The sequence below is a fragment of the Bombina bombina genome, chromosome 7 (genome assembly GCF_027579735.1).
Source record: "Bombina bombina isolate aBomBom1 chromosome 7, aBomBom1.pri, whole genome shotgun sequence".
NCBI classification, from domain to species: Eukaryota; Metazoa; Chordata; class Amphibia; order Anura; family Bombinatoridae; genus Bombina; species Bombina bombina.
In genome coordinates this window covers 550,565,029-550,591,895 of record NC_069505.1, presented here as the reverse complement: position 1 = coordinate 550,591,895, position 26,867 = coordinate 550,565,029, and the positions used below count along the sequence as shown (strand labels likewise).

The 26,867-nt window shown below is 41.3% G+C and overlaps 2 protein-coding genes across 4 annotated transcripts in view; one reads left to right on the top strand and one right to left on the bottom strand.

Annotated features, from left to right (window-relative positions):
* Nucleotides 1–21,851, bottom strand: part of LOC128667005 (butyrophilin subfamily 1 member A1) — a 149,799-nt gene extending 127,948 nt beyond the window's left edge. Inside the window, exon 1 of one of the 2 annotated variants that reach the window (XM_053721861.1) lies at nucleotides 21,149–21,851. In XM_053721861.1, the coding sequence (XP_053577836.1) occupies nucleotides 21,149–21,203 (55 nt within the window). In that variant the 5' untranslated portion in view covers nucleotides 21,204–21,851. The remainder of the gene's footprint in view (nucleotides 1–21,148) is intronic. The other variant, XM_053721860.1, reaches the window with a different exon arrangement.
* A 53-nt stretch (nucleotides 21,852–21,904) lies between these two features.
* The window catches only part of LOC128667007 (butyrophilin subfamily 2 member A2), a 48,898-nt gene continuing 43,935 nt past the window's right edge, over nucleotides 21,905–26,867 (top strand). The window contains exon 1 of one of the 2 annotated variants that reach the window (XM_053721865.1): nucleotides 21,905–22,552. In XM_053721865.1, coding sequence (XP_053577840.1) covers nucleotides 22,501–22,552 — 52 coding nt within the window. In that variant the 5' untranslated portion in view covers nucleotides 21,905–22,500. The remainder of the gene's footprint in view (nucleotides 22,553–26,867) is intronic. The other variant, XM_053721863.1, reaches the window with a different exon arrangement.

Sequence of the window (26,867 nt, the reverse complement as noted above, 5' to 3'; positions counted from 1 at the left end):
GTGAAATAATTAAGCTATGGTTGTATAGATATAAAGATGCCTTATGTGTATATATATATATATATATATACGTATATTCATTTTTTTAAATTAATATATGTACACACACACATCCATACATACACACATTATATATATACATCTTTGAGCCCTGTGAAAAACCTTGTCAAATACCATATTCCCTTAAAGAAATGTTAACCCCATTTTTCAAAATATTAGAAATAGTTGAAATAGCATAGGTCTTGACTCAGACGAAAATGTCAAATATATATATATATATATATATATATATATATATATATATATATATATATATATATATATATATATACATACATACAAACATATCTATCTATTTAAAAAAAAAATCTTTAAAGGTGAATAGCAATGCTTTTTTCTTAATGTGTTAAACTGTTTGCAGGGGTGCAGTAAGTTATATACAAACAGTAGTAGTGCAGTAATAAAATAACATTTTAGGGCATTTTCTTCATGCCCTTTTAAATGGGCAATCTCATGCATTTTCATATCCCTTTAATTTAGTAGTTTAAAAAAAACGAGATCCAATTTAGCGAGTCTGTTCAGAATGATAAATATGTAGGAAGTTAAAAGTCGTGTTATGCCACCTAGTGGCCAAATAAAGGTACTTGCATCTTCTAAAAAGCACTTGTTAAAAAATATTTTTTATGGCCTTTTTATGGCCTTTCGTAAAAAAAAGAGTTATAAATAAAGTAGTTAACTAATTTTTAATAAGCTGTGGGTGGCTATCTATAGCTAGGTTTACCATCCCTGTTGCCTCAACTTACTACAAAATGTAACAGAGTTTTTTTGTGTGTATTGGGCTCAAGCCCCATGTTACAGATTTATTTTGTTTATGCAAGTCTCCTCCACTTTTAAAAAAAATCTAGTCCCTTCATGTAACATTTTATTTTCCCTTAAAGGGACAGGATGCATTGTGAGATTATAATATAATATAACATGCATTGTAAAAAAAACTAACAAACAAACAAACAAAAAAACTTATATAATAATTTAATAGTTTTATTAATTTTTCCTTATTTATTTTGCCTTCCTTTCCTGTTATTTATCTCTGAAAACTGTTTTTCATTTCTGAGAATTGGAAGTGCACACATAAGATTTCAGAAGCCCAACTGGCTTCCGCATAGGGAATAACATACTTGCAAACATACATATAAAATGACAGTGGTTAGTGTTCACTCAAGTAATAAGTCTGGATTTTCTTCTCAAAATAAGGTGGAATTGAAAATAAATAAATAATTGCAGTTTACATATTAGGCGCAAGATTACGAGTGACGCACTTACAGTTGTCTGCGAGCGATATCAGTTTTATCGTGCCTATTTGCACGCGTTGGCGGTAGCACTCGTATTACAAGTTGAAAGTAAACACAATCGCTTGCGCACAATTGAAGTTAACGCAAGTCGGGTTAGCATGACCTCAGAGATCTTGCTGTTACGCTTGAATAAAAAGTGGCACAAAACACATCAACTACACATTACAAAGTACAGTTAAACTCATAATAACACCATCTAATAAAAATGATTAAAATAAAAAAAATTGCACAAAAAAGTTATAAGGGCTCAAAGATATGAGGTCTGAGTTTGTAAAACTACAGGGTGTGTGATATCTTCAGTGACTCAGCTTTAAATACTGAGAGCAAAGTGAGAAACACATAAAACTATAACTATATCTTTATTTGGTAGAGCTGTAACAATAAGAAGAATTATAAGGGGTTTTCCAATAATGTCAACATCATATAAAATGACTATGAGGAAGCTTTGCATATCACTTGTGGTCCTAAACTTAGTTGACTGCAAAAATATCTATTCTAAACGGTATCTGTATACCAAGTAAAAACTCTTTCTGGGCATAAAATCATAAACACGAAAGGAGCTCACCACATACCCATGCCAGCTTAATGAACTATTTCATACCTCTCAATTTTTCCTTTTCCTGGATTGTATATGGGACTGAGTGGCTTGGGCTGACTCAGGGAGATCCATGAGGGCAAACCTGGGTTTATTTAATGGAGGGATGTGACATAGGCAGAGTTGTGTGTGATATGGGCAGGGTGGGGCATTCTGGGGGAGTGACTAAGGGGCATATTTATCAAAGTGCAAGCGGACATGATACGATGTAGCGTATCATGTCCGCTGCAGATTGAGAAATGCCGACAGCATACGCTGTCGGCATTTATCATTGCACAAGCAGTTTACCAGAACTGCTTGTGCAATACCGCCCCCTGCAGATTTGTTTCATGTCCCTTTATTTAGTAAGTACTCCATATAAAGTGACATTTCTGTCCGCCGCCTCTGGGCAGGCAGACAAGTTATGGAGCTGCGGTCTTTAGACCGCTGTTTCAAACTTCTGTTTCAAGCGAGCCTGAAGGCTTGCCGGAAACAAGGGGCATCAAGCTCCATTCGGAGCTTGAAAATTCGGCCCCTAGGAGTCCATAGATTTACTTGACGTGAAAGTGACAGCAAGATAGAGCTCCAAATCCGGGACTATCCTGCAAAATGCGGGACAGCTGATAACTCTGTATCTGCTACATTTTATAAAGAAGAACTAATGTGTAGCGTCTCCTATAAACATAGGAAGAAAGCTTTTTTTAGAACTCACTTTCCACTGACAAACTTCTGTGATTGCACAAAGTTATTTTTCCTGCTGTTGGTACCTTTATGTTCTGCATACAAACAACCCTCCATTCATTTTACCTGCAGTACTTTACTCCCCATTAACATATGAACCTACATGTGTAATAGAGAGGTACATTACAGTATTTTACTGAAAAATTTGCTGTTCAGAATCGTAGGTCTGGATTTCAATCTGCCAGCATAGCATTCTGATGTTTATCTGGCAGGGCATTAAATAGTTTTTTAATACATTTTTCCACTGCATAATAACCCATTTATCTAACATTTTTCAAATGCAATCAGACACAGCATATGTGCGAATCTGCTAATCATTGACTGTCTTCAACTCAGGATTGGCCGTGCATTATCTATATGAATCTGATTTTAACTATGAGTTTAACCCATTTTACGGAGGTTAAACACGTAAGTATAAGCAATTGTGTGATAAGAAAATGTTACTGCTCTTTTATGTCTCTTAAAGGGACAGTATACACCAATTTTTATATAGGTGCATGCAATAGACACTACTTTAAAGAATATGCACAGATACTGATCTAAAAATCTAGTATAAAACCTTTTAAAAACTTAGAAGCTCCCAGTTCAGCATTGTTGATGAGGTTAGACTGGGACACCCAGTGAAAGGGGCTGGGGAAACAAAAGGAGCAGACACCCCCCCTTCCCCCTGCATTTGAAAAGACAGATAACGTAAACAGCAGCCAGCAGGAGTCTGTAGACAGCAGTATACATCTGACACTCTGGGGCTCGGTTAGGAGAATTATTGCAATGTTATTAAAAAAATAAGCAAAACTAGACATCTCCCAGATGGGCTATATAAATGGATTATCTACAAAACATTTATGGAAAGAAAAATCTAGTGTACAATGTCGCTTTAAGCATTGAAGTCATTAAAAATGTTTGAAACGTGTTATTTCAGCCAATATGGCAGAGCCGACATCAAAAAGTGAGCCGCGTGCTTTATGTTATTCTGTGACAATCACTATGACAACCACACAACAGTCCCACAAATAAGAAAACTACTTTATACTTTATAGGTAGAACTCTGTATTAAGGAGACCCGATGTGGCGGTAATCCGTGCGCACAATTTATAAAAAATATATTAATTAGTCACTCTCAGGTTTCATATATTTCACAGAGCAGTGTGTGAGAAGTTACATTTTCAAAAAAAATATATAAAGTGTGCTGTGCAGCTTGTATCACATAAATGTATCAACAGCAATTTGTATGTTATGCATGTTATTCTTTACTAAAATTATAAAAGTAGCATATAATGTATTTTCACGCAAGCTAAAATCACCAGAGAATAGCACTACACATAAACGCCTAGATTACGAGTTCTGCGTTAGCCTTAAAAAGCATCGTTAAGGGGTCTTAACGCTGCTTTTTAACGTCCGCTGGTATTACGAGTCAGGCAGGTACTGGTGTACCGCTCACTTTTCTTCCGCGACTTTTGGCTACCGCAAATCCCCTTACGTCAATTGCGTATCATATCTTTTTAATGGGATTTTGATAACGCTAGTATTACGAGTCTTGGAAGAAGTGAGCAGTACAGCCTCTACCTCCAAGACTCCTACCGCATAAAAAAGTAATTAGTTAAGAGTTTTATGGGCTAAAGCCGGAACATAAAGCTCTTAACTACAGTGCTACAAAGTACACTAACACCCATAAACTACCTATGAACCCCTAAACCGAGGCCCCCCCACATCGCAAACACTATAATACAATTATTTAACCCCTAATCTGCCAACCGGACATCGCCGCCACCTACATTATACCTATGAACCCCTAATCTGCTGCCCCTAACATCGCCGACACCTACATTATATTTATTAACCCCTAATATGCCCCCCCCCAACGTCGCCGCCACCTACCTCTACTTATTAACCCCTAATCTGCCGACCGGACATCGCCGCCACTATAATAAATGTATTAACCCCTAAACCGCTGCACTTCCGCCTCGCAAACACTATAATAAATTGTATTAACCCCTAATCTGCCCCCCCGTCGCCTCCACCTACCTACAATTATTAACCCCTAATCTGCCGCCCCCAACGTCGCCGCTACTATAATAAAGTTATTAACCCCTAAACCTAAGTCTAACCCTAACCCTAACACCCACCTAAGTTAAATCTATTTTTAATAAATCTAAATAAAATTTCTAAATTAAATAAATTAATCCTATTTAAAACTAAATACTTACCTATAATATAAACCCTAATATAGTTACAATATAACTAATAGTTACATTGTAGCTATTTTAGGATTTATATTTATTTTACAGGCAACTTTGTATTTATTTTAACTAGGTACAATAGCTATTAAATAGTTAATAACTATTTAATAGCTACCTAGTTAAAATAATTACAAAATTACCTGTAAAATAAATCCTAAACTAAGTTACAAATACACCTAACACTACACTATCAATAAATAAATTAAATAAATTAACTACAATTATCTAAACTAAAATACAATTAAATAAACTAAACTATAGTACAAACCCCCCCACTAAATTACAAAAAATAAAAAAATATTACAAGAATTTTAAACTAATTACACCTAATCTAAGCCCCCTAATAAAATAAAAAAGCCCCCCAAAATAATAAAATGCCTTACCCTATACTAAATTACAAAAGTAATCAGCTCTTTTACCAGCCCTTAAAAGGGCTTCTTGCGGGGCATCGCCCCAAAGTAATCAGCTCTTTTACCTGTAAAAAAAAATACAAGACCGCCCCAACATTAAAACCCACCACCCACACACCCCTACTCTAAAACTCACCCGATCCCCCCTTAAACAAACCTAACACTACCCCCCTGAAGATCACCCTACCTTGAGCCGTGTTCACCCAGCCGGGCACCGATGGGCCAGAAGAGGACATCCGGATTGGCAGAAGTCTTCATCCTATCCGGGAAGAAGAGGACATCTGGACCGGCAGACATCTTCATCCAGGTGGCATCTTCTATCTTCATCCTTCCGGAGCGGAGCGGAGCCATCTTCTATCCAGCCGACGTGGAGCCATCCTCTTCTTCCGATGTCCTAACGCAGAATGAAGGTTCCTTTAAATGACGTCATCCAAGATGGCGTCCCTCGAATTCCGATTGGCTGATAGGATTCTATCAGACAATCGGAATTAAGGTAGGAAAAATACGATTGGTTGATTTAATCAGCCAATCGGATTGAAGTTCAATCCGATTGGCTGATTGGATCAGCCAATAGAATTGTCCTCGCATTCTATTCTGCGTTAGGACATCGGAAGAAGAGGATGGCTCCGCGTCGGCTGGATAGAAGATGGCTCTGCTCCACTCCAGAACGATGAAGATAGAAGATGCCGCCTGGATGAAGATGTCTGCCGGTCTGGATGTCCTCTTCTGCCCGGATAGGATGAAGACTTCTGACGGTCCGGATGTCCTCTTCTAGCCCATCGGTGCCCGGCTGGGTGAACACGGCTCAAGGTAGGGTGATCTTCAGGGAGGTAGTGACGCAAACCCGGTAGAAAGATTAGCAAGTTCTTAGGGGGTTAAAAACGTCTCTCATGCTTTTTAAATGTCCCAACAGAATGACTTTAAAAATGTGTGGTATAAAAAAATCAAAATAACAGAATTTATGCTTACCTGATAAATTACTTTCTCCAACGGTGTGTCCGGTCCACGGCGTCATCCTTACTTGTGGGATATTCTCTTCCCCAACAGGAAATGGCAAAGAGTCCCAGCAAAGCTGGTCACATGATCCCTCCTAGGCTCCGCCCACCCCAGTCATTCGACCGACGGACAGGAGGAAATATATATAGGAGAAACCATATGATACCGTGGTGACTGTAGTTAGAGAAAATAATATATCAGACCTGATTAAAAAACCAGGGCGGGCCGTGGGCCGGACACACCCTTGGAGAAAATAATTTATCAGGTAAGCATAAATTCTGTTTTCTCCAACATTGGTGTGTCCGGTCCACGGCGTCATCCTTACTTGTGGGAACCAATACCAAAGCTTTAGGACACGGATGAAGGGAGGGAGCAAATCAGGTCACCTAAATGGAAGGCACCACGGCTTGCAAAACCTTTCTCCCAAAAATAGCCTCCGAAGAAGCAAAAGTATCAAATTTGTAAAATTTGGCAAAAGTGTGCAGTGAAGACCAAGTCGCTGCCTTACATATCTGGTCAACAGAAGCCTCGTTCTTGAATGCCCATGTGGAAGCCACAGCCCTAGTGGAGTGAGCTATGATTCTTTCAGGAGGCTGCTGTCCGGCAGTCTCATAAGCCAATCGGATAATGCTTTTAAGCCAAAAGGAAAGAGAGGTAGAAGTCGCTTTTTGACCTCTCCTTTTACCAGAATAAACAACAAACAAGGAAGATGTTTGTCTGAAATCTTTAGTAGCCTCTAAATAGAATTTTAGAGCACGGACTACATCCAAATTGTGTAACAAACGTTCCTTCTTTGAAACTGGAAGAACTAGATTTAGACTCCAGGGAGGAGTCAAAGGTCTGTAAACAGGCTTGATCCTAACCAGAGCCTGAACAAATGCTTGAACATCTGGCACAGCTGCCAGTCTTTTGTGAAGTAAAACAGATAAAGCAGAGATCTGTCCCTTCAGAGAACTAGTAGATAATCCTTTCTCCAAACCTTCTTGTAGAAAGGATAGAATCTTAGGAATTTGTATCTTGTTCCATGGGAATCCTTTAGATTCACACCAACAGATATATTTTTTCCATATTTTATGGTAAATTTTTCTAGTTACAGGCTTTCTAGCCTGAATCAGAGTATCTATTACAGAATCTGAAAACCCACGCTTTGATAAAATCAAGCGTTCAATCTCCAAGCCGTCAGTTGGAGGGAAACCAGATTCGGATGTTCGAATGGACCCTGAACAAGAAGGTCCTGTCTCAAAGGTAGCTTCCATGGTGGAGCCGATGACATATTCACCAGGTCTGCATACCAAGTCCTGCGTGGCCACGCAGGAGCTATCAAGATCACCGATGCCCTCTCCTGATTGATCCTGGCTACCAGCCTGGGGATGAGAGGAAACGGTGGGAATACATAAGCTAGGTTGAAGGTCCAAGGTGCTACTAGTGCATCTACTAGGGTCGCCTTGGGATCCCTGGATCTGGACCCGTAGCAAGGAACCTTGAAGTTCTGATGAGACGCCATCAGATCCATGTCTGGAATGCCCCATAATTGAGTTATTTGGGCAAAGATTTCCGGATGGAGTTCCCACTCCCCCGGATGGAATGTCTGACGACTCAGAAAATCCGCTTCCCAATTTTCCACTCCTGGGATGTGGATCGCAGACAAGTGGCAGGAGTGATCCTCCGCCCATTGAATTATCTTGGTCACTTCTTTCATCGCCAGGGAACTCCTTGTTCCCCCCTGATGATTGATATATGCAACGGTCGTCATGTTGTCTGACTGAAACCTTAAGAATTTGGCCTTTGCTAGTTGAGGCCAAGCTCTGAGAGCATTGAATATCGCTCTCAGTTCCAGAATGTTTATCGGGAGAAGAGACTCTTCCCGAGACCATAGACCCTGAGCTCTCAGGGATTCCCAGACCGCGCCCCAGCCCACTAGGCTGGCGTCGGTCGTGACAATGACCCACTCTGGTCTGCGGAAGCTCATTCCCTGTGACAGATTGTCCAGGGTCAGCCACCAACGGAGTGAATCTCTGGTCTTTTGATCTACTTGAATCGTCGGAGACAAGTCTGTATAATCCCCATTCCACTGTCTGAGCATGCACAGTTGTAATGGTCTTAGATGAATTTGTGCAAAAGGAACTATGTCCATTGTTGCAACCATCAATCCTATTACTTCCATGCACTGCGCTATTGAAGGACGAGGAACAGAATGAAGTACTTGACAAGAGCTTAGAAGTTTTGATTTTCTGACCTCTGTCAGAAAAATCCTCATTTCAAAGGAATCTAATATCGTTCCCAAGAAGGGAACTCTTGTTGACGGGGACAGAGAACTTTTTTCTTTGTTCACCTTCCATCCGTGAGATCTGAGAAAGGCTAGGACGATGTTCGTATGAGCCTTTGCTTTTGACAGGGACGACGCTTGAATCAGGATGTCGTCCAAGTAAGGTACTACTGCAATGCCCCTTGGTCTTAGAACCGCTAGAAGAGACCCTAGTACCTTTGTGAAAATCCTTGGAGCAGTGGCTAATCCGAATGGAAGTGCCACAAACTGGTAATGCTTGTCCAGAAAAGCGAACCTTAGGAACTGATGATGTTCCTTGTGGATAGGAATATGTAGGTACGCATCCTTTAAATCCACGGTAGTCATAAATTGATTTTCCTGGATAGTAGGTAGGATCGTTCGAATAATTTCCATTTTGAACGATGGTACCCTGAGAAATTTGTTTAGGATCTTTAGATCCAAAATTGGTCTGAATGTTCCCTCTTTTTTGGGAACTATGAACAGATTGGAATAAAAACCCATTCCTTGTTCTCTTATTGGAACTGGATGTATCACTCCCATCTTTAACAGGTCTTCTACACAATGTAAGAATGCCTGTCTCTTTATTTGGTTTGAAGATAATTGAGACCTGTGGAACCTTCCCCTTGGGGGTAGTTCCCTGAATTCCAGGAGATAACCTTGAGAAACTATTTCTAGCGCCCAAGGATCCTGAACATCTCTTGCCCAGGCCTGAGTAAAGAGAGAAAGTCTGCCTCCCACTAGATCCGGTCCCGGATCGGGGGCTATCCCTTCATGCTGTTTTGGTAGCAGTGATAGGCTTCTTGGCCTGCTTACCCTTGCTCCAGCCTTGCATTGGTTTCCAGGCTGGTCTGGGTTGTGAAGTATTACCCTCTTGCTTAGAGGATACAGAATTAGAGACTGGTCCGTTTCTGCGAAAGGGACGAAAATTAGGCTTATTTTTAGCCTTAAAAGACCTATCCTGTGGGAGGGCGTGGCCCTTTCCCCCAGTGATGTCTGAAATAATCTCTTTCAAATCAGGTCCAAATAATGTTTTACCTTTGAAAGGAATGTTAAGCAATTTTGTCTTGGAAGACACATCCGCTGACCAAGACTTTAGCCAAAGCGCTCTGCGCGCCACAATAGCAAACCCTGAATTTTTCGCCGCTAATCTAGCTAATTGCAAAGCGGCATCTAAAACAAAAGAGTTAGCCAATTTAAGTGCTTGAACTCTGTCCATAACCTCCTCATACGAAGATTCTTTACTGAGCGATTTTTCTAATTCCTCGAACCAGAAACACGCTGCCGTAGTGACAGGAACAATGCATGAAATTGGTTGTAGAAGGTAACCTTGCTGTACAAAAATCTTTTTAACCCCTTAATGACCACAGCACTTTTCCATTTTCTGTCCGTTTGGGACCAAGGCTATTTTTACATTTTTGCGGTGTTTGTGTTTAGCTGTAATTTTCTTCTTACTCATTTACTGTACCCACACATATTATATACCGTTTTTCTCGCCACTAAATGGACTTTCTAAAGATACCATTATTTTCATCATATCTTATAATTTACTATAAAAAAAAATATAAAATATGAGGAAAAATTGAAAAAAACACACTTTTTCTAACTTTGACCCCCAAAATCTGTTACATATCTACAACCACCAAAAAACACCCATGCTAAATAGTTTCAAAATTTTGTCCTGAGTTTAGAAATACCCAATGTTTACATGTTCTTTGCTTTTTGTGCAAGTTATAGGGCCATAAATACAAGTAGCACTTTGCTATTTCCAAACCACTTTTTTCCAAAATTAGCGCTAGTTACATTAGAACACTAATATCTTTCAGGAATCCCTGAATATCCCTTGACATGTATATATTTTTTTTTAGTAGACATCCCAAAGTATTGATCTAGGACAATTTTGGTATATTTCATACCACCATTTCACCGCCAAATGCGATCAAATACAAAAAATCGTTCACTTTTTCACAAATTTTTTCACAAACTTTTGGTTTCTCACTGAAATTATTTACAAACAACTTGTGCAATTATGGCATACATGGTTGTAAATTCTTCTCTGGGATCCCCTTTGTTCAGAAATAGCAGACATATATGGCTTTGGCGTTGCTTTTTGGTAATTAGAAGGCCGCTAAATGCCACTGCGCACCACAAGTGTATTATGCCCAGCAGTTAAGGGGTTAATTAGGGAGCTTTTAGGGAGCTTGTAGGGTTAATTTTAGCTTTAGTGTAGTATAGTAGACAACCCCAAGTATTGATCTAGGCACATTTTGGTATATTTCATGCCACCATTTCACCGCCAAATGCGATCAAATTGAAAAAAAAGTTAAATTTTTCACAATTTTAGGTTTCTCACTGAAATAATTTACAAACAGCTTGTGCAATTATGGCACAAATGGTTGTAAATACTTGTCTGGGATCCCCTTTGTTCAGAAATAGCAGACATATATGACTTTGGCGTTGCTTTCTGGTAATTAGAAGGCCGCTAAATCCTGCTGCGCCTCACACGTGTATTATGGCTAGCAGTGAAGGGGTTAATTAGGGAGTTTGTAGGGAGCTTGCAGGGTTAATTTTAGCTTTAGTGTAGAGATCAGCCTCCCACCTGACACATCCCACCCCCTGATCCCTCCCAAACAGCTCCCTTCCCTCCCCCACCCCACAATTGTCCCCGCCATCTTAAGTACTGGCAGAAAGTCTGCCAGTACTAAAATAAAAGGGTTTTTTAAAAAAAATAAAAAATTTTTTTAGCATATTTACATATGCTAGGGTGTAGGATCCCCCCCTTAGCCCCCAACCTCCCTGATCCCCCCCAAAACCGCTCTCTAACCCTCCCCTCTGCCTCATTGGGGGCCATCTTGGGTACTGGCAGCTGTCTGCCAGTACCCAGTTTGCAAAAAAAAGTGCTTTTTTTATTTTTTTGGGGCTTTTTTCTGTAGTGTAGCTTCCCCCCCCACACAGACAAACCCCCACCACCTTGCTGATCTTTTTTTTTTTTAATATTTCGAAATTTATAAATTTTTTATTAAATCATTTTCTGTAGTGTAGCGGTTCCCACCCGCTCCCTCCCCGTGCACGCGCCCGCCCCCGCCCTCCCGTGCACGCGCGCGCGTCCGTGCGCGCCCCTGCTCGTCCCCGCCCACGATCCCGCCCCCCCTGCACATAACCAGGGCCATCGATGGCCGCCACCCGCCTCCCGGTCCGGCTCCCACCCACCAACGCAGGTAGCCACCGATCTCCGGTGCAGAGAGAGCCACTCTGTGGCCCTCTCTGCACCGGATGGCTACCAAAGGTTATTGCAGGATGCCTCCATATCGAGGCATCACTGCAATAACCGGAAAGCAGCTGGAAGCGAGCAGGATCGCTTCCAGCTGCTTTCCAAACCGAGGACGTGCAGGGTACGTTCTCAGGCATTAACTGCCTTTTTTTTGAGGACGTACCCTGCACGTCCTCGGTCGTTAAGGGGTTAAGCAAACCCTCTAATTTCTTATCCATAGGATCTTTGAAAGCACAACTATCTTCGATAGGAATAGTAGTGCGTTTGTTTAGAGTAGAAACCGCCCCCTCGACCTTGGGGACTGTCTGCCATAAGTTCTTTCTGGGGTCGACTATAGGAAATAATTTCTTAAATATAGGGGGGGGAACAAAAGGTATGCCAGGCCTTTCCCACTCTTTATTTACTATGTCCGCCACCCGCTTGGGTATAGGAAAAGCGTCGGGGGGCACCGGAACCTCTAGGAACTTGTCCATCTTACATAATTTCTCTGGAATGACCAAATTGTCACAATCATCCAGAGTAGATAACACCTCCTTAAGCAGTGCGCGGAGATGTTCTAATTTAAATTTAAATGTCACAACATCAGGTTCAGCTTGATGAGAAATTTTTCCTGAATCTGAAATTTCTCCATCAGACAAAACCTCCCTCATGGCCCCTTGAGATTGGTGTGAGGGTATGTCAGAACAGTTATCATCAGCGTCCTCTTGCTCTTCAGTGTTTAAAACAGAGCAATCGCGCTTTCTCTGATAAGTAGGCATTTTGGATAAAAGATTTGCTATGGAGTTATCCATTACAGCCGTTAATTGTTGCATGGTAATAAGTATTGGCGCACTAGATGTACTAGGGGCCTCCTGTGTGGGCATAACTGGTGTAGACACAGGAGGGGATGAAGTATCATGTTTACTCCCTTCACTTGAGGAATCATCTTGGGCAATATCATTATCTGTGGCATTACTGTCCTTACTTTGTTTGGACACTATGGCACAATTATCACATAAATTTAAATGGGGAGACACATTGGCTTTCATACATATAGAACATAGCTTATCTGATGGTACTGACATGTTAAACAGGCTTAAACTTGTCAACAAAGCACAAAAAACGTTTTAAAATAAACCCGTTACTGTCACTTTAAATTTCAAACTGAAAACACTTTATTACTGAATATGTGAAAAAGTATGAAGGAATTGTTCAAATTCACCAAAATTTCACCACAGTGTCTTAAAGCATTAAAAAATTTCAAATTTCAGAGCTTTATCCCTTAAATTAACGGAACCTGAGCCGTTTTTACATTTAACCCCTATACAGTCCCAGCTATATACTTTGGTGAGACCCAACCAAGCCCAGAGGGGAATACGATACCACAAGACGCCTTCTATAAGCTTTTTCAGTGATTCTTAGCTCCTGACACATGCATCTGCATGCCTTGCTCTCCAAAAACAACTGCGCATTATTGGCGCGAAAATGAGGCTCTGTCTATAACTAGAAAAGGCCCCTATTTGAAAAAGGTGTCCAACACAGTGCCTGCCGTTTTCCTAAAAGTTTCCCCAAGATTATAACACCAAAAATTAGTTAGAATCTGTATAATATGCCTATTAAAGCAATCGTTTTAGCCCAGAAAAATGTCTACCAGTTTTTAAGCCCTTTTTGAAGCCCTTTATTCTTTTATGTTAAACTAAGAAAATGGCTTACCGGTCCCCATGAGGGGAAATGACAGCCTTCCAGCATTACATGGTCTTGTTAGAAATATGGCCAGTCATACCTTAAGCAGAAAAGGTCTGCTAACTGTTTCCCCCAACTGAAGTTACTTCATCTCAACAGTCCTGTGTGGAAACAGCAATCGATTTTAGTAACTGTCTGCTAAAATCATCTTCCTCTTACAAACAGAAATCTTCATCCTTTTCTGTTTCAGAGTAAATAGTACATACCAGCACTATTTTAAAATAACAAACACTTGATAGAAGAATAAAACTACATTTAAACACCAAAAAACTCTTAACCATCTCCTTGGAGATGTTGCCTGTACAACGGCAAAGAGAATGACTGGGGTGGGCGGAGCCTAGGAGGGATCATGTGACCAGCTTTGCTGGGACTCTTTGCCATTTCCTGTTGGGGAAGAGAATATCCCACAAGTAAGGATGACGCCGTGGACCGGACACACCAATGTTGGAGAAATAGAGCTTAATCCATACAGAATATAAATCTATAGTCTGCTCTTATACCTCTTAATGATCACGCTTGCGGTTAGCACAACGATCTGCTTGGCACACCTCCGAACTAGAGATGGGCGAATGGGGTGAAAGTGTTATTAGTTTGGTAGAAAGAAGAGTCCTATGGACATTTGTTTTGGACAATTGAATAGCGATAAGAATGAAAATCCATTGAAATTTGTTTTTTCTAATGTATCTTTCATTTTCAAATGTTCATAATTAAATCGAATATCTACATTTGAAATTTTGAATGTAACATTAGATTGAACAAATACTTTTCAGAAGTTCAATAGTTTATGTTGTAGGGAATTTAGTAAATTGATTCATAATAGATACAAATATATCAATTAAAATCTTTCTCTTTCGAATATTACTTTTAAAGGCAACATTAGAAATACTATTACAAATATATAGATTCAAATTTTCAAATTCGAATATTGCATAATTCAAATTGAATTATTAGAAAAATTTTAATAGAATATTACATGTTAAGAAACCATTAGAAATACTATTTAATAAAACAAAGGTTAAAATGTTGTGCAAACATTTGAAATTCGAAACGAACGAACAAATGTGTTAAAATACGTTTACATTTTTGACTGTTGCAAAATATTCGCCGCCCATCCCTACTCCCAATTTGATACGGTTTCTACTTTCTGCTTCTCCTGCAGCCTGTAACTGTCAGTTCCGATGTCCTTGCAGCAGTTGAGTTTGCGGTAATCCCGCTTCTTGGGCATCTTAGCCTAACTCAATTGTAACTGCCGCTTCTCTGTGTAGCGATCACATGTTCCACATCTGCTAATCAGTGTTCCTCTGAGAGGAATCTAACGCCTAGATTTAGAGTTTTGCGGCCAAAGGGGTGCGTTAGCTACGCATGCTTTCTTCCCCCGCACCTTTTAAATACCGCTGGTATTTAGAGTTTACAGAATGGCTGGGTTTTCAGTGCGTTAGGCTCCAAAAAGGGAGCGTAGAGCCAATCGGATTGAACTTGATTCTGATTGGCTGATTCCATCAGCCAATCAGAATATTCCTACCTTAATTCCGATTGGCTGATAGAATCCTATCAGCCAATCGGAATTCGAGGGACGCCATCTTGGATGACGTCCCTTAAAGGAACCTTCATTCGGCGAGTAGGCGTCGGTTGAAGAGGTTGGATCCGCGTTGGTTGGAAAGAAGATGGCTCCGCTCCGCTCCAAAAGAAAGAAGATTGAAGATGCGGCTTGATAGAAGACTTCATCCCGATGATGGACTTCCGACTTCAGCCCGATGATGGATTTCTTCAGCCGCCGCTTGGATCCAGACTTCAGCCCGAGGATGGACGTCACTCTTCAGCCCCCCGCTTGGGCTTGGATCAACACTTCCGAGGCTTGGATCAAGACTTCCGAGGACGGATCGGTGAACCTGGTATGGTGAAGATAAGGTAGGAAGATCTTCAGGGGCTTAGTGTTAGGTTTATTTAAGGGGGGTTTGGGTTAGATTAGGGGTATGTGGGTGGTGGGTTGTAATGTTGGGGGGGGGTATTGTATGTGTTTTTTTTACAGGCAAAAGAGCTGAATTCTTTGGGGCATGCCCCGCAAATGGCCCTTTTCAGGGCTGGTAAGGTAAAAGAGCTTTGAACTTTTTAAATTTAGAATAGCGTAGGGCATTTTTTTATTTTGGGGGGCTTTGTTATTTTATTAGGGGGCTTAGAGTAGGTGTAATTAGTTTAAAATTGTTGTAATATTTTTCTAATGTTTGTAAATATTTTTTTATTTTTTGTAACTTAGTTCTTTTTTATTTTTTGTACTTTAGTTAGTTTATTTCATTGTATTTATTTGTAGATATTGTATTTAATTAATTTATTGATAGTGTAGTGTTAGGTTTAATTGTAGATAATTGTAGGTATTTTATTTAATTAATTTATTGATAGTGTAGGGTTAGGTTTAATTGTAACTTAGGTTAGGATTTATTTTACAGGTGATTTTGTAATTATTTTAACTATTTTAGCTATTAAATAGTTCTTAACTATTTAATAGCTATTGTACCTGGTTAAAATAAATACAAAGTTACCTGTAAAATAAATATAAATCCTAAAATAGCTACAATATAATTATTATTTATATTGTAGCTATATTAGGGTTTAATTTACAGGTAAGTATTTAGCTTTAAATAGGAATAATTTATATAATAAGAGTTAATTTATTTCGTTAGATTTAAATTATATTTAACTTAGGGGGGTGTTAGTGTTAGGGTTAGACTTAGCTTTAGGGGTTAAAAAATTTATTAGACTAGCGGTGAGCTCCGGTCGGCAGATTAGCGGTTAATGTTTGAAGTTAGGTGTCGGCGATGTTAGGGAGGGCAGATTAGGGGTTAATACTATTTCTTATAGGGTTATTGAGGCGGGAGTGAGGCGGATTAGGGGTTAATAACTTTATTATAGTATCGGTGCGGTCCGCTCGGCAGATTAGGGGTTAATAAGTGTAGGTAGGTAGGTGGCGGCGACGTTATGGGGGGCAGATTAGAGGTTAATAAATATAATATAGGGGTCGGCGGTGTTAGGGGCAGCAGATTAGGGGTACATAAGTATAACGTAGGTGGCGGTCGGCAGATTAGGGGTTAAAAAAATTTAATCGAGTGGTGGCGATGTGGGGGGACCTCGGTTTAGGGGTACATAGGTAGTTTATGGGTGTTAGTGTACTGTAGAGCACAGTAGTTAAGAGCTTTATGAACCGGCGTTAGCCCAAAAAGCTCTTAACTACTGACTTTTTTCTGCGGCTGGAATTTGGTCGTTAGATTTCTAACGCTCACTCCAGCCACGACTCTAAATACCGGCGTTAGAAAGATCCCATTGAAAAGATAGGATACGCAATTAACGTAAGGGGATCTGCGGTATGGAAAAGTCACGGCTGGAAAGTGAGCGTTAGACCCTTTCCTGACTGACTCCAAATACCAGAGGGCGTTAAAAACCAGCGTTAGGAGCCTCTAGCGCTGGTTTTGACTGCTACCGCCCAACTCTAAATCTAGCCATAAGTATTTCCAATTTTGCTCGCAACGTTTCTAAGTCCGGATTAGTCCGTTTGCAGAGCGCTCTGTTTCTTTTAGATTAATCTTAGCCACACAAAGTTCAAATTAAACATATACGCATTCCAGACTTCAGGGCCTTTATCAAGATGCCTTACTTTCAGATTTTTTAGTTCTTATATAGTCCCCATTCAATACTGTTGTCATATCTTCACTAACTTCTTAAAGAGATACCATCATAATAATAGTATTTTTGACCTCAACCTTTTAGAGTCCATCACCTTCTTCAAAATAGAGCACCCAAATATAGAGAGCTTTTCAGAGAGCAATTTACTAAAACATATTGGGGCCGATTTATCAACCCTCTGTTCGACATGATCTGATCAGCGGATCATGTCCGACAGACATCGCTGAATGCAGAGAGCAATACGCTCTCCGCATTCAGCATTGCACCAGCATCTCTTGTGAACTGCTGGTGCAATGATGCCCCCTGCAGAGTCGCGGCCCCCGCTAGCAGGGGGTGTCAATCAACCCGATTGTATTGGATCGGGTTGAATTCCAGTGATGTCTGTCCGCCTCCTCAGAGCAGGTGGACAGGTTATGGAGCAGCGGTCTTTAGCCTGAAGGCTCGCCAGAAACACAGGCCTTCAAGCTCCTTACGGAGCTTGATAAATATGCCCCATTATCTTTGGATTTTTTTTTTACTAATCCAGGTCCAGGTTATACTGACAATATATAGAATATTGTTGATATAGAGGACACAAATAAAGAGAGCTTTTTAGAGAGCAATATACTTCAACATATTGTCTTTAAGAACATTTACTACTAAGCAAGGTTATACTGTATATTGAGTAATAGATTGTTTCAGTTAGAATGGATTTTGCAGCGCTTTCTTTTTTGTCCCACAATATATCTCTATTAATATGTTTCAGGTTATACATCTTAGTATACTTACCATCATTCTTTGTTAAATTTGCATACAAGTTACTACCCAGTGAACGGTACTGACATGTCTGTTTTGGGTAATGAAACAGTTAATATGTTCCTAATTCTGCAGCCAATTAGATCCTTGTGGGCCTTTCATATATTATATAACACACGTTACTTTAGAATCTATGATTACGGCAATGTTACGCCGAATCGCGTCAGATCTCACTTCCTGAGCTGTACTTTTTTTACCCTGGGCTATGTGCTCTAATAAAGGTTGTCATTTTATCTCATTCTTGGCGGACTTTGGACCATCTTTTTGCTGTCTGCAGCTTCTGTCGGATAGTTTCTCAGATCAGACCTCTTGCCCTGGCGCTCCTGTCAGCTACATGTCCACATCACACCTTAGGTCAGAAGCCCTGGCCCTGAAGCCCCTATCAAATACATGTCCACATCACACCTCAGGTCAGAAGCCCCGGTGCCCCTGTCAGATACATGTCCACATCACACCTCAGGTCAGAAGCCCTGGCACCCCTGTCAGATACATGTCCACATCACACCTCAGGTCAGAAGCCCTGGCCCTGAAGCCCCTGTCAGATACATGTCCACATAACACCTCAGGTCAGAAGCCCTGGCCCTGGCGCCCCTGTCAGATACATGTCCACATCACACCTCAGGCCAGAAGCCCTGGCCCTGAAGCCCCTGTCAGATACATGTCCACATCACACCTTAGGTCAGAAGCCCTGGCCCTGAAACCCCTGCCAGATAAATGTCCACATCACACCTTAGGTCAGAAGCCCTGGCCCTGAAGCCCCTGTCAGATACATGTCCACATCACACCTTAGGTCAGAAGCCCTGGCCCTGAAGCCCATGTCAGTTACATGTCAACATCACACCTTAGGTCAGAAGCCCTGGCCCTGAAGCCCCTGTCAGTTACATGTCCACATCACACCTCAGGTCACACCCATGGCTCTAAATCCATTGTCAACTGCATATCAACATCAGACCTCTGTCTCTGAAACCCCTGTCACATCCCTGGCCCATAAGATCCTGTCAGCCATATGTCCATATTAGACCTTAGATCAGACCCCTGGCACTGAAGCCCCTGTCAACTGATTATCAACATAAGACCCCAGATTAGACTCATGCCCATGAAGCCCATGTCTGCTATATATCCACATCAGACTGCAGATTAGACTCCTGGCCCTGAACCTCATATCAACGTTATGTTCACGTCAGACCTCAGATCAGACCCCTGAGACTGAAGCTTGTGTCAGCTATATATCCATATAAGACCTCATATTAGATTCCTGGCTCTGAAGTCCCTGTTTAATGATGTGAGAAGGCAAAAGGTTGGGTCACAATTAAGACATAAAATCAGAGATCATGGCCCTTCTAATTCTGTCAGTCATATGTCCATACCATACCCCATTGTCTGCAGCCTCTGTCAGCTATATTAGATCTTAGATCTGACCTGAAGCACATGTCAGCAAAACATATACATTAGACCTCAGGTCAGATTGCTGGCTCTCAAGCCCCTGTCAGCTATAAGTCCACATCAGACCCCAGATAAGACACCTGGCCCTGAATCACCTGTCAGCTATATGTCCACATCAGACCCCAGATCAGACACCTGGCCCTGAAGCACCTGTCAGTTACATGTCAACATTAGACACCAGATCAGACACCTGGCCCTGAAGCACCTGTCAGCTATATGTCCACATCAGACCCCAGATCAGACACCTGGCCCTGAATCACCTGTCAGTTACATGTCAACATTAGACAACAGATCAGACACCTGGCCCTGAAGCACCTGTCAGTTACATGTCAACGATAGACACCAGATAAGACACCTGGCCCTGAAGCACCTGTCAGCTATATGTCCACATCAGACCCCAGATCAGACACCTGGCCCTGAATCACCTGTCAGTTACATGTCAACATTAGACACCAGATCAGACACCTGGCCCTGAAGCACCTGTCAGTTACATGTCAACATTAGACACCAGATCAGACACCTGGCCCTGAAGCACCTGTCAGCTATATGTCAACATCAGACCCCAGATCAGACACCTGGCCCTGAAGCACCTGTCAGTTACATGTCAACATTAGACACCAGATCAGACACCTGGCCCTGAAGCACCTGTCAGCTAGATGTCAACATTAGACACCAGATCAGACACCTGGCCCTGAATCACCTGTCAGTTACATGTCAACATTAGACACCAGATCAGACACCTGGCCCTGAAGCACCTGTCAGTTACATGTCAACATTAGACACCAGATCAGACACCTGGCCCTGAAGCACCTGTCAGCTATATGTCAACATCAAACCCCAGATCAGACACCTGGCCCTGAAGCACCTGTCAGTTACATGTCAACATTAGACACCAGATCAGACACCTGGCCCTGAAGCACCTGTCAGCTATATGTCAACATCAGACCCCAGATCAGACACCTGGCCCTGAAGCACCTGTCAGTTACATGTCAACATTAGACACCAGATCAGACACCTGGCCCTGAAGCACCTGTCAGTTACATGTCAACATTAGACACCAGATCAGACACCTGTCCCTGAAGCCCCTGCCAGCTATATGTCAACATTAGACCCCAGATCAGACACCTGGCCCTGAAGCATCTGTCAGCTACATGTCAACATTAGACCTCAGTTCAGAACCCTGGCCCCGATTACCTGTCAGCTATATGTCAAAATCCGACCTCAAATTACACCCCTGGCTTTGAAGCACCTGTCAGCCATGTGTCCACATTTGACCCTAAAGCTACTGTCAACTATATTTTCAAGTCAGACCTCAGTTCAGATGCCCGGCACTGAAGCCGATATAAATCACATACCCCATCATACTTCAGATCAGAAACAATCAATTTAGGGTCCATTTTTGTTTACATATATTTTACTGGGCAGCCAGCTGAAATACCAGACTGACTGGTTTAATATTGGGCGCCTGTCAGCCCTACTCCCAATGTATCTGCATTACAATTATAAGACTTACAGTATGAAGCCTACAAGAGACTAATAATACAGATACAGACTAAATAGAAAGACTAGAAAAGAAACATATAACAAAGCAGCACAAGACTGTAAATGACTGAATAATAATAACGAAAAAGTTATATGATTTCAGACGTACCTGTGACTGGTGGAGCCATTAATATTAGGGTGATATATACAAATGTACTCTTCATTCTGCCTTACTCCTGGGAGCTGTCTCTCACACCAATACTGTCACTTTTTCTCTGTGCCTGTCTCTCACACCATTACTGTCTCTTTCTCTCTGTGCCTGCCTCTCACACATTTACTGTCTCTTTCTCTCTGTGCCTGTCTCTCACACCATTACTGTCTCTTTCTCTCTGTGCCTGCCTCTCACACCTTTACTGTCTCTTTCTCTCTGTGCCTGCCTCTCACACCTTTACTGTCTCTTTCTCTCTGTGCCTGCCTCTCCCACATTTACTGTCTCTTTCTCTCTGTGCCTGCCTCTCACACCTTTACTGTCTCTTTCTCTCTGTGCCTGCCTCTCCCACATTTACTGTCTCTTTATCTTTGTGCCTGTCTCTCATACCTTTACTGTCTCTCTCTGTGCCTGCCTCTCACACCATTACTGTCTCTCTCTGTGCCTGTCTCTCCCACCTTTACTGTCTCTCTCTGTGCCTGCCTCTCACACCTTTACTGTCTCTCTCTGTGCCTGTCTCTCCCACCTTTACTGTCTCTCTCTGTGCCTGCCTCTCACACCTTTACTGTCTCTCTCTGTGCCTGTCTCTCCCACCTTTACTGTCTCATTCTCTCTATGCAACACAGCTCTGTGTCACAAAATGTAGCACTTCCGTTTTATCTGTAATTTTCTCTAAATTCTATTTCACTTTTGTTATTGTCATGTGACTGTTTCAGGAAACTCACTGTGGTGAAGAACGACATCAGACAAGACGGAGTAGAGAAGGACCCAGGCACAGAGCAAAAGAGTAAAAATGGGTGGGAATAATGCAGGGAGTTATAAAAGATAGCAGAGACTGACCGATAAAACTAAACAACAGGAGGTAGCCAGGAATGGAGAACTGGAGCAGGGGGTGTAGGAGAGGGGAGAGAAGGTAGAATGGTGCATTCTAATGTTACTGAAAATATAGCAATACAGACAGACATATAGAGATAGACAGATTATAGATAGATTATAGATATCTAGAGATAGATAGAGATAGATATATAGATATAGATAGATTATAGAGAGATATATAGACAGATAGATAGATTATAGATATATAGATAGATTAGATTATAGATAGATTGATTATAGATAGATAGATAGATTAGATATGGATAGATATAGATAGATTATATATATATAGATAGATAGATAGATAGATAGATAGATAGATAGATAGATAGATAGGCAGATAGAATAGAATAGATAGATGTAGAGACAGACAGGTTGATCACACAGAAAATCTAGCTGATAGATACATGATAAACAAATGAAACCTAGGTGTAAAAATGGAGAGACTACTTATGTGCCTTGGGATAATTTTGATACCAGCAGCCTCAGGTAAACCTAATAATCCTCTCTGTTCTAAATAAAATGACAAATTAAAATATAGATAAAATTATACTTTTTAAAGACGATTGAAAATTTAAAGGGACTCAAAAAAACAACAAAATTAGTTTCTTCTATGATTCAGACAGAGGGGCATATTTATCAAGCTCCGTATGGCTTGCCGGAAACAGAAGTTATGTAGCCGCGGTCTAAAGACCGCTGCTCCATAACTTGTCCGCCTGCTCTGAGGCGGTCGATTAGCCGCGAATCTGCAAGGGACGGCATTGCACCAGCAGTTCACAAGAACTGCTGGTGCAATGATAAATGCTGACAGCGTATGCGCAGCGGACATTATACGCTATATCGGATCATGTCCGCTCGCACCATAGTAAATAGGCCCCAGAGGATACAATTATTATCAAATGTATCTTGTCCTCATGATTAATTTTGAGCATCATGGGAAATGTAATTCCCGAAACATCAGTGGTGCCAGGGTTGGCCGTCACTGGTTTAAAGCATTCTTACAAAACAGCTGCCATATATTGCCCCAGACATATTCACCAGCCTATCTAGATATGCTATTGAACATAGGATACCAAGAGAATAAAGTCAATTTGATGATAAAAATAACATATATAAATCATGAAATGAAAAAACTTGGGTATATATATATATATACTGTGCTTTCATATGTATAATAGAAAGTGATTGACTATAATGCAATCTTAAAGGAAGACTAAAGACATTGTAATTACAAGCTATTTATGTTATGTTGCTGTAGAATAACATATCTGCTAAGTCTAAACAAATTTTAAAACAAATTAACAGCTTATTTTACTGCAATTATTTTTCAATAATCAAACTCCGCCCATCTTCTTTGGAAGAGCCAATCAGGGCTTTAGTCCACAGACAACAAGGCTAGTCATTGTCATAAATTTAGTATAAAATGCATTGTGTTGCAGCTAATTAGGGATATACGGTATGTAGCAGAGTTAGCCTTGGTAAGTCAGCAGGCTGCATTTCAAGTTCTGAGAATTAGAAATTGCTTATTTCTTTTACAAGATATGCCGAGTCCACAGGTTTCATCCTTACTTGTGGGATATTATCCTCCTGCTAACAGGAAGTGGCAAAGAGCACCACAGCAGAGCTGTTACATAGCTCCTCCCCTAACTCCTCCCCCCAGTCATTCTGTTTGCCTATGCTAGTAATAGGAAGGGTAAAGTGATAGTGGTGACAAAATGATAGTTTTAATTTCTCCAATCAAGATATTTTTTATTTTAAATGGTACCGGTGAGTACTATTTTGATCAGGGAGGATATGGAAGAAGATTTCTCCCTGAAATTGATGATCTTAGCAGCAGTTACTAAGATCAGTTATGGTTCCCAAAAATCTGAAGGTAATATGAGAAAACTCTTTAGTGTGGAGGACAGTCTCATGCGGTAAGCAGCATTTTAGGTATGTGTCAGCCTAATTTTTCTGAGGAAACTTTGTATATCAGAAGTGGCTGTATTTGATTCCTTATTAGGAACAGGGTAAGCAGTAGTCCTAAATGTAAAGGGGAGTTACTGTCCTACTGGGTGTTTTTTTTTTTCATTCTTATATTATTGCAAGCATATAATTGACACTGGGACCCTTTTGTTCATAAATTTATTATGAAGGACAACAGTAAAAGAAATATTATTTATATTATTATTTAAACGTTTGGGGACCACTTGGCTGTTTATAACTGCTTCCCATGCGGTAGTTGAATTTCTAAGTGCGACGTCCATTGTGGGCGGGGCCTATTTTCATGCCTCAGTTGCGCAGTTTACTCTGAAGGAGACAGCAGACATTAGCTCCGGTTGGGCCCTATCTGTGTTTTTCACTATCCGGATTGGTGTCGATTCATTTGACAGTTCTCTGGGGGCAGGTAGGCGCCACAGCAGAGCTGTGGCGAGGTGCAGGGGTCATTATTTAGAAAATTGTATTATTTATTTTTTTATTTAATGTTCCTGTAGAGAGTAAATTCAATCGTTGCATGTGGATGCAATAATTTTTGGCAAACTTATATATCCATAAATAGGTTTTAAACGTTCATAAACGTTTTTTAAACGTGTTTGGGAAAAAATTGTGTGCTTTTATTTCTTAAAGGCACAGTACTCGTTTTTTTGCAAAATTGTTTTGTTAATAAATAAACTATTTACCAACTGTTGTGGTTATTACTACTTTGTTCAACATGTCTGACATTGAGGAAACTCATTGTTCTATATGTTTAGAAGCCATTGTGGAACCCCCTCTTACTTTGTGTACCTCTTGTACTGATAGAGCCTTACAATGTAAGGAACATATTTTAGGAAATGAAAGTATGTCTAAGGATGATTCTCAGTCTGAAGAGAATCAGGATATGCCATGTAATTTTCCTCAAGTGTCCCAACTTTTAACACCCACATAAGTGACACCTAGTACATCTAGTGCGTCTAACTCTTTTACTTTGCAAGATATGGCTAAAGTTATGTCAACTACTCTCAATGAGGTATTTTCTAAACTGCCAGGTTTGCAGGGTAAACGCAGTAGGCCAGGTATTAATGTAAATACTGAACCCTCTGATGCTTTATTAACTATTTCGGATGTACCCTCACAATGCTCTGAATTGGGGGTTAGGGAATTATTGTCTGAGGGAGAAATTTCAGATTCAGGGAATATTTTACCTCAGACAGATTCGGACTTGTTACGGTTACCCTTAGTCTCGCTGAGAGATGGACCGCTTAGTAGCCTGGATCCCTATTGCTAAAGAGGGGAGAAGCTGCTTTCCATAGTATTCTATATGAGTCTCGCAAATATAGAATAATCTCCCTTAGCTGCAGTACAGCTAGGATACCCTTCTGCCCACAAAAACGAGTCAACGCTGCGATTGAGGGTCAAACAAGAACTCAGGACTGGGATGCCCAGCCTGCTTTTTATTAAGGTTACATGCACACAGGGCACTCCCAGGGGGAGAGGGGGGGGAAGCACAAAATCCCCCATCACACATTTAGATAGAGAGCACTGTCCTTTGACAGGCCACAATAGGATTACAGTACTTAAGATAACAAGTTTACAAGTTCATCTTATCAATTAGCAGTCTGGCTCCAGAGGTGATTAGACAATGGGATTGGTTATCCCTAAACTTAGAGCTGAGGCCAGCAAATGTGTATTTAGGCAATAGTTTCTAAAAGCTGAAAAAAAAGAGTTAACTCTTTATGAAATGATACTTGTTACGGTTTTCTTGGAGCCCTTCTTAGGCGCTGGCTTGCTGGTTCAGGCATTGCTGCTGGGAAATAAGCTCTTCACAACAAAATAACTAATGCTTCTGTAACAGTGCTCCCTTTCTGTGGAACACTCTGGCAGACACGGTCTGACCCCTTTTCGGGGCAGACTAAGGCTGTCCAGACCGCTGGTTATGCGGGGCTGAGGTCGGTTTGTCTGGACAACCCGTCGGCGTTGCCATTCTGTTTCCCAGGTCTGTAAGTAATGGTGAAATTGAAGGGTTGCAACGATAAGCTCCAACGTAATAGCCTGCCGTTATCTCCAGAGACCCGGTTCAGCCACACCAACGGGTTATGGTCGGTGACCAGAGTGAACTCCTGACCATATAAATAGGGAGTCAATTTCTTTAATGCCCACACCAAAGCCAAACACTCCTTTTCGACCGCTGCATAGCTGACTTCGCGGGGCAGGAGCTTCCGGCTGATGTAGGCAACTGGATGCTCCCCTCCATCTTCGCCTACTTGGCTGAGGACAGCTCCCAGCCCGAACATGGAAGCATCTGTATGGACGATAAAACGTTTGTTAAGGGCTGGGGCCGCCAAGACAGGAGCGTTAATTAGAGCATTTTTGAGAGCCTGGAAAGCCGTTTCACAGTGGGGAGACCACAGGACCTGTCAAGGTAAGTTCTTCTTGGTCAAGTCAGTCAGGGGTTTGGCAAGTGTGCTGTAGTCTGGTACGAACCGTCTATAGTACCCTGCCGTGCCCAGGAAGGCTAGGACCTGAGTCTTAGTGATGGGGGTGGGCCAATTGGCGACAGCTTCTATTTTGGCCGGCTCTGGTCGCTGCTTTCCACACCCCACCCGGTGACCCAGGTACTGTACCTCGGCCATCCCAAAGTGGCATTTTTCTGGCTTCAGAGTCAGGCCAGCAGCCCGGATCTGATCCAGAACCATTCCCACATGAGCTAAGTGGTCCTCCCAGGACTCACTGTGGATCGCTATGTCGTCCAGGTAGGCGCAAGCAAAACTCTGGAAGCCATCCAGGAGCCTATCCACCAAGCGCTGGAATGTAGCTGGGGCATTCTTCATCCCAAACGGCATTA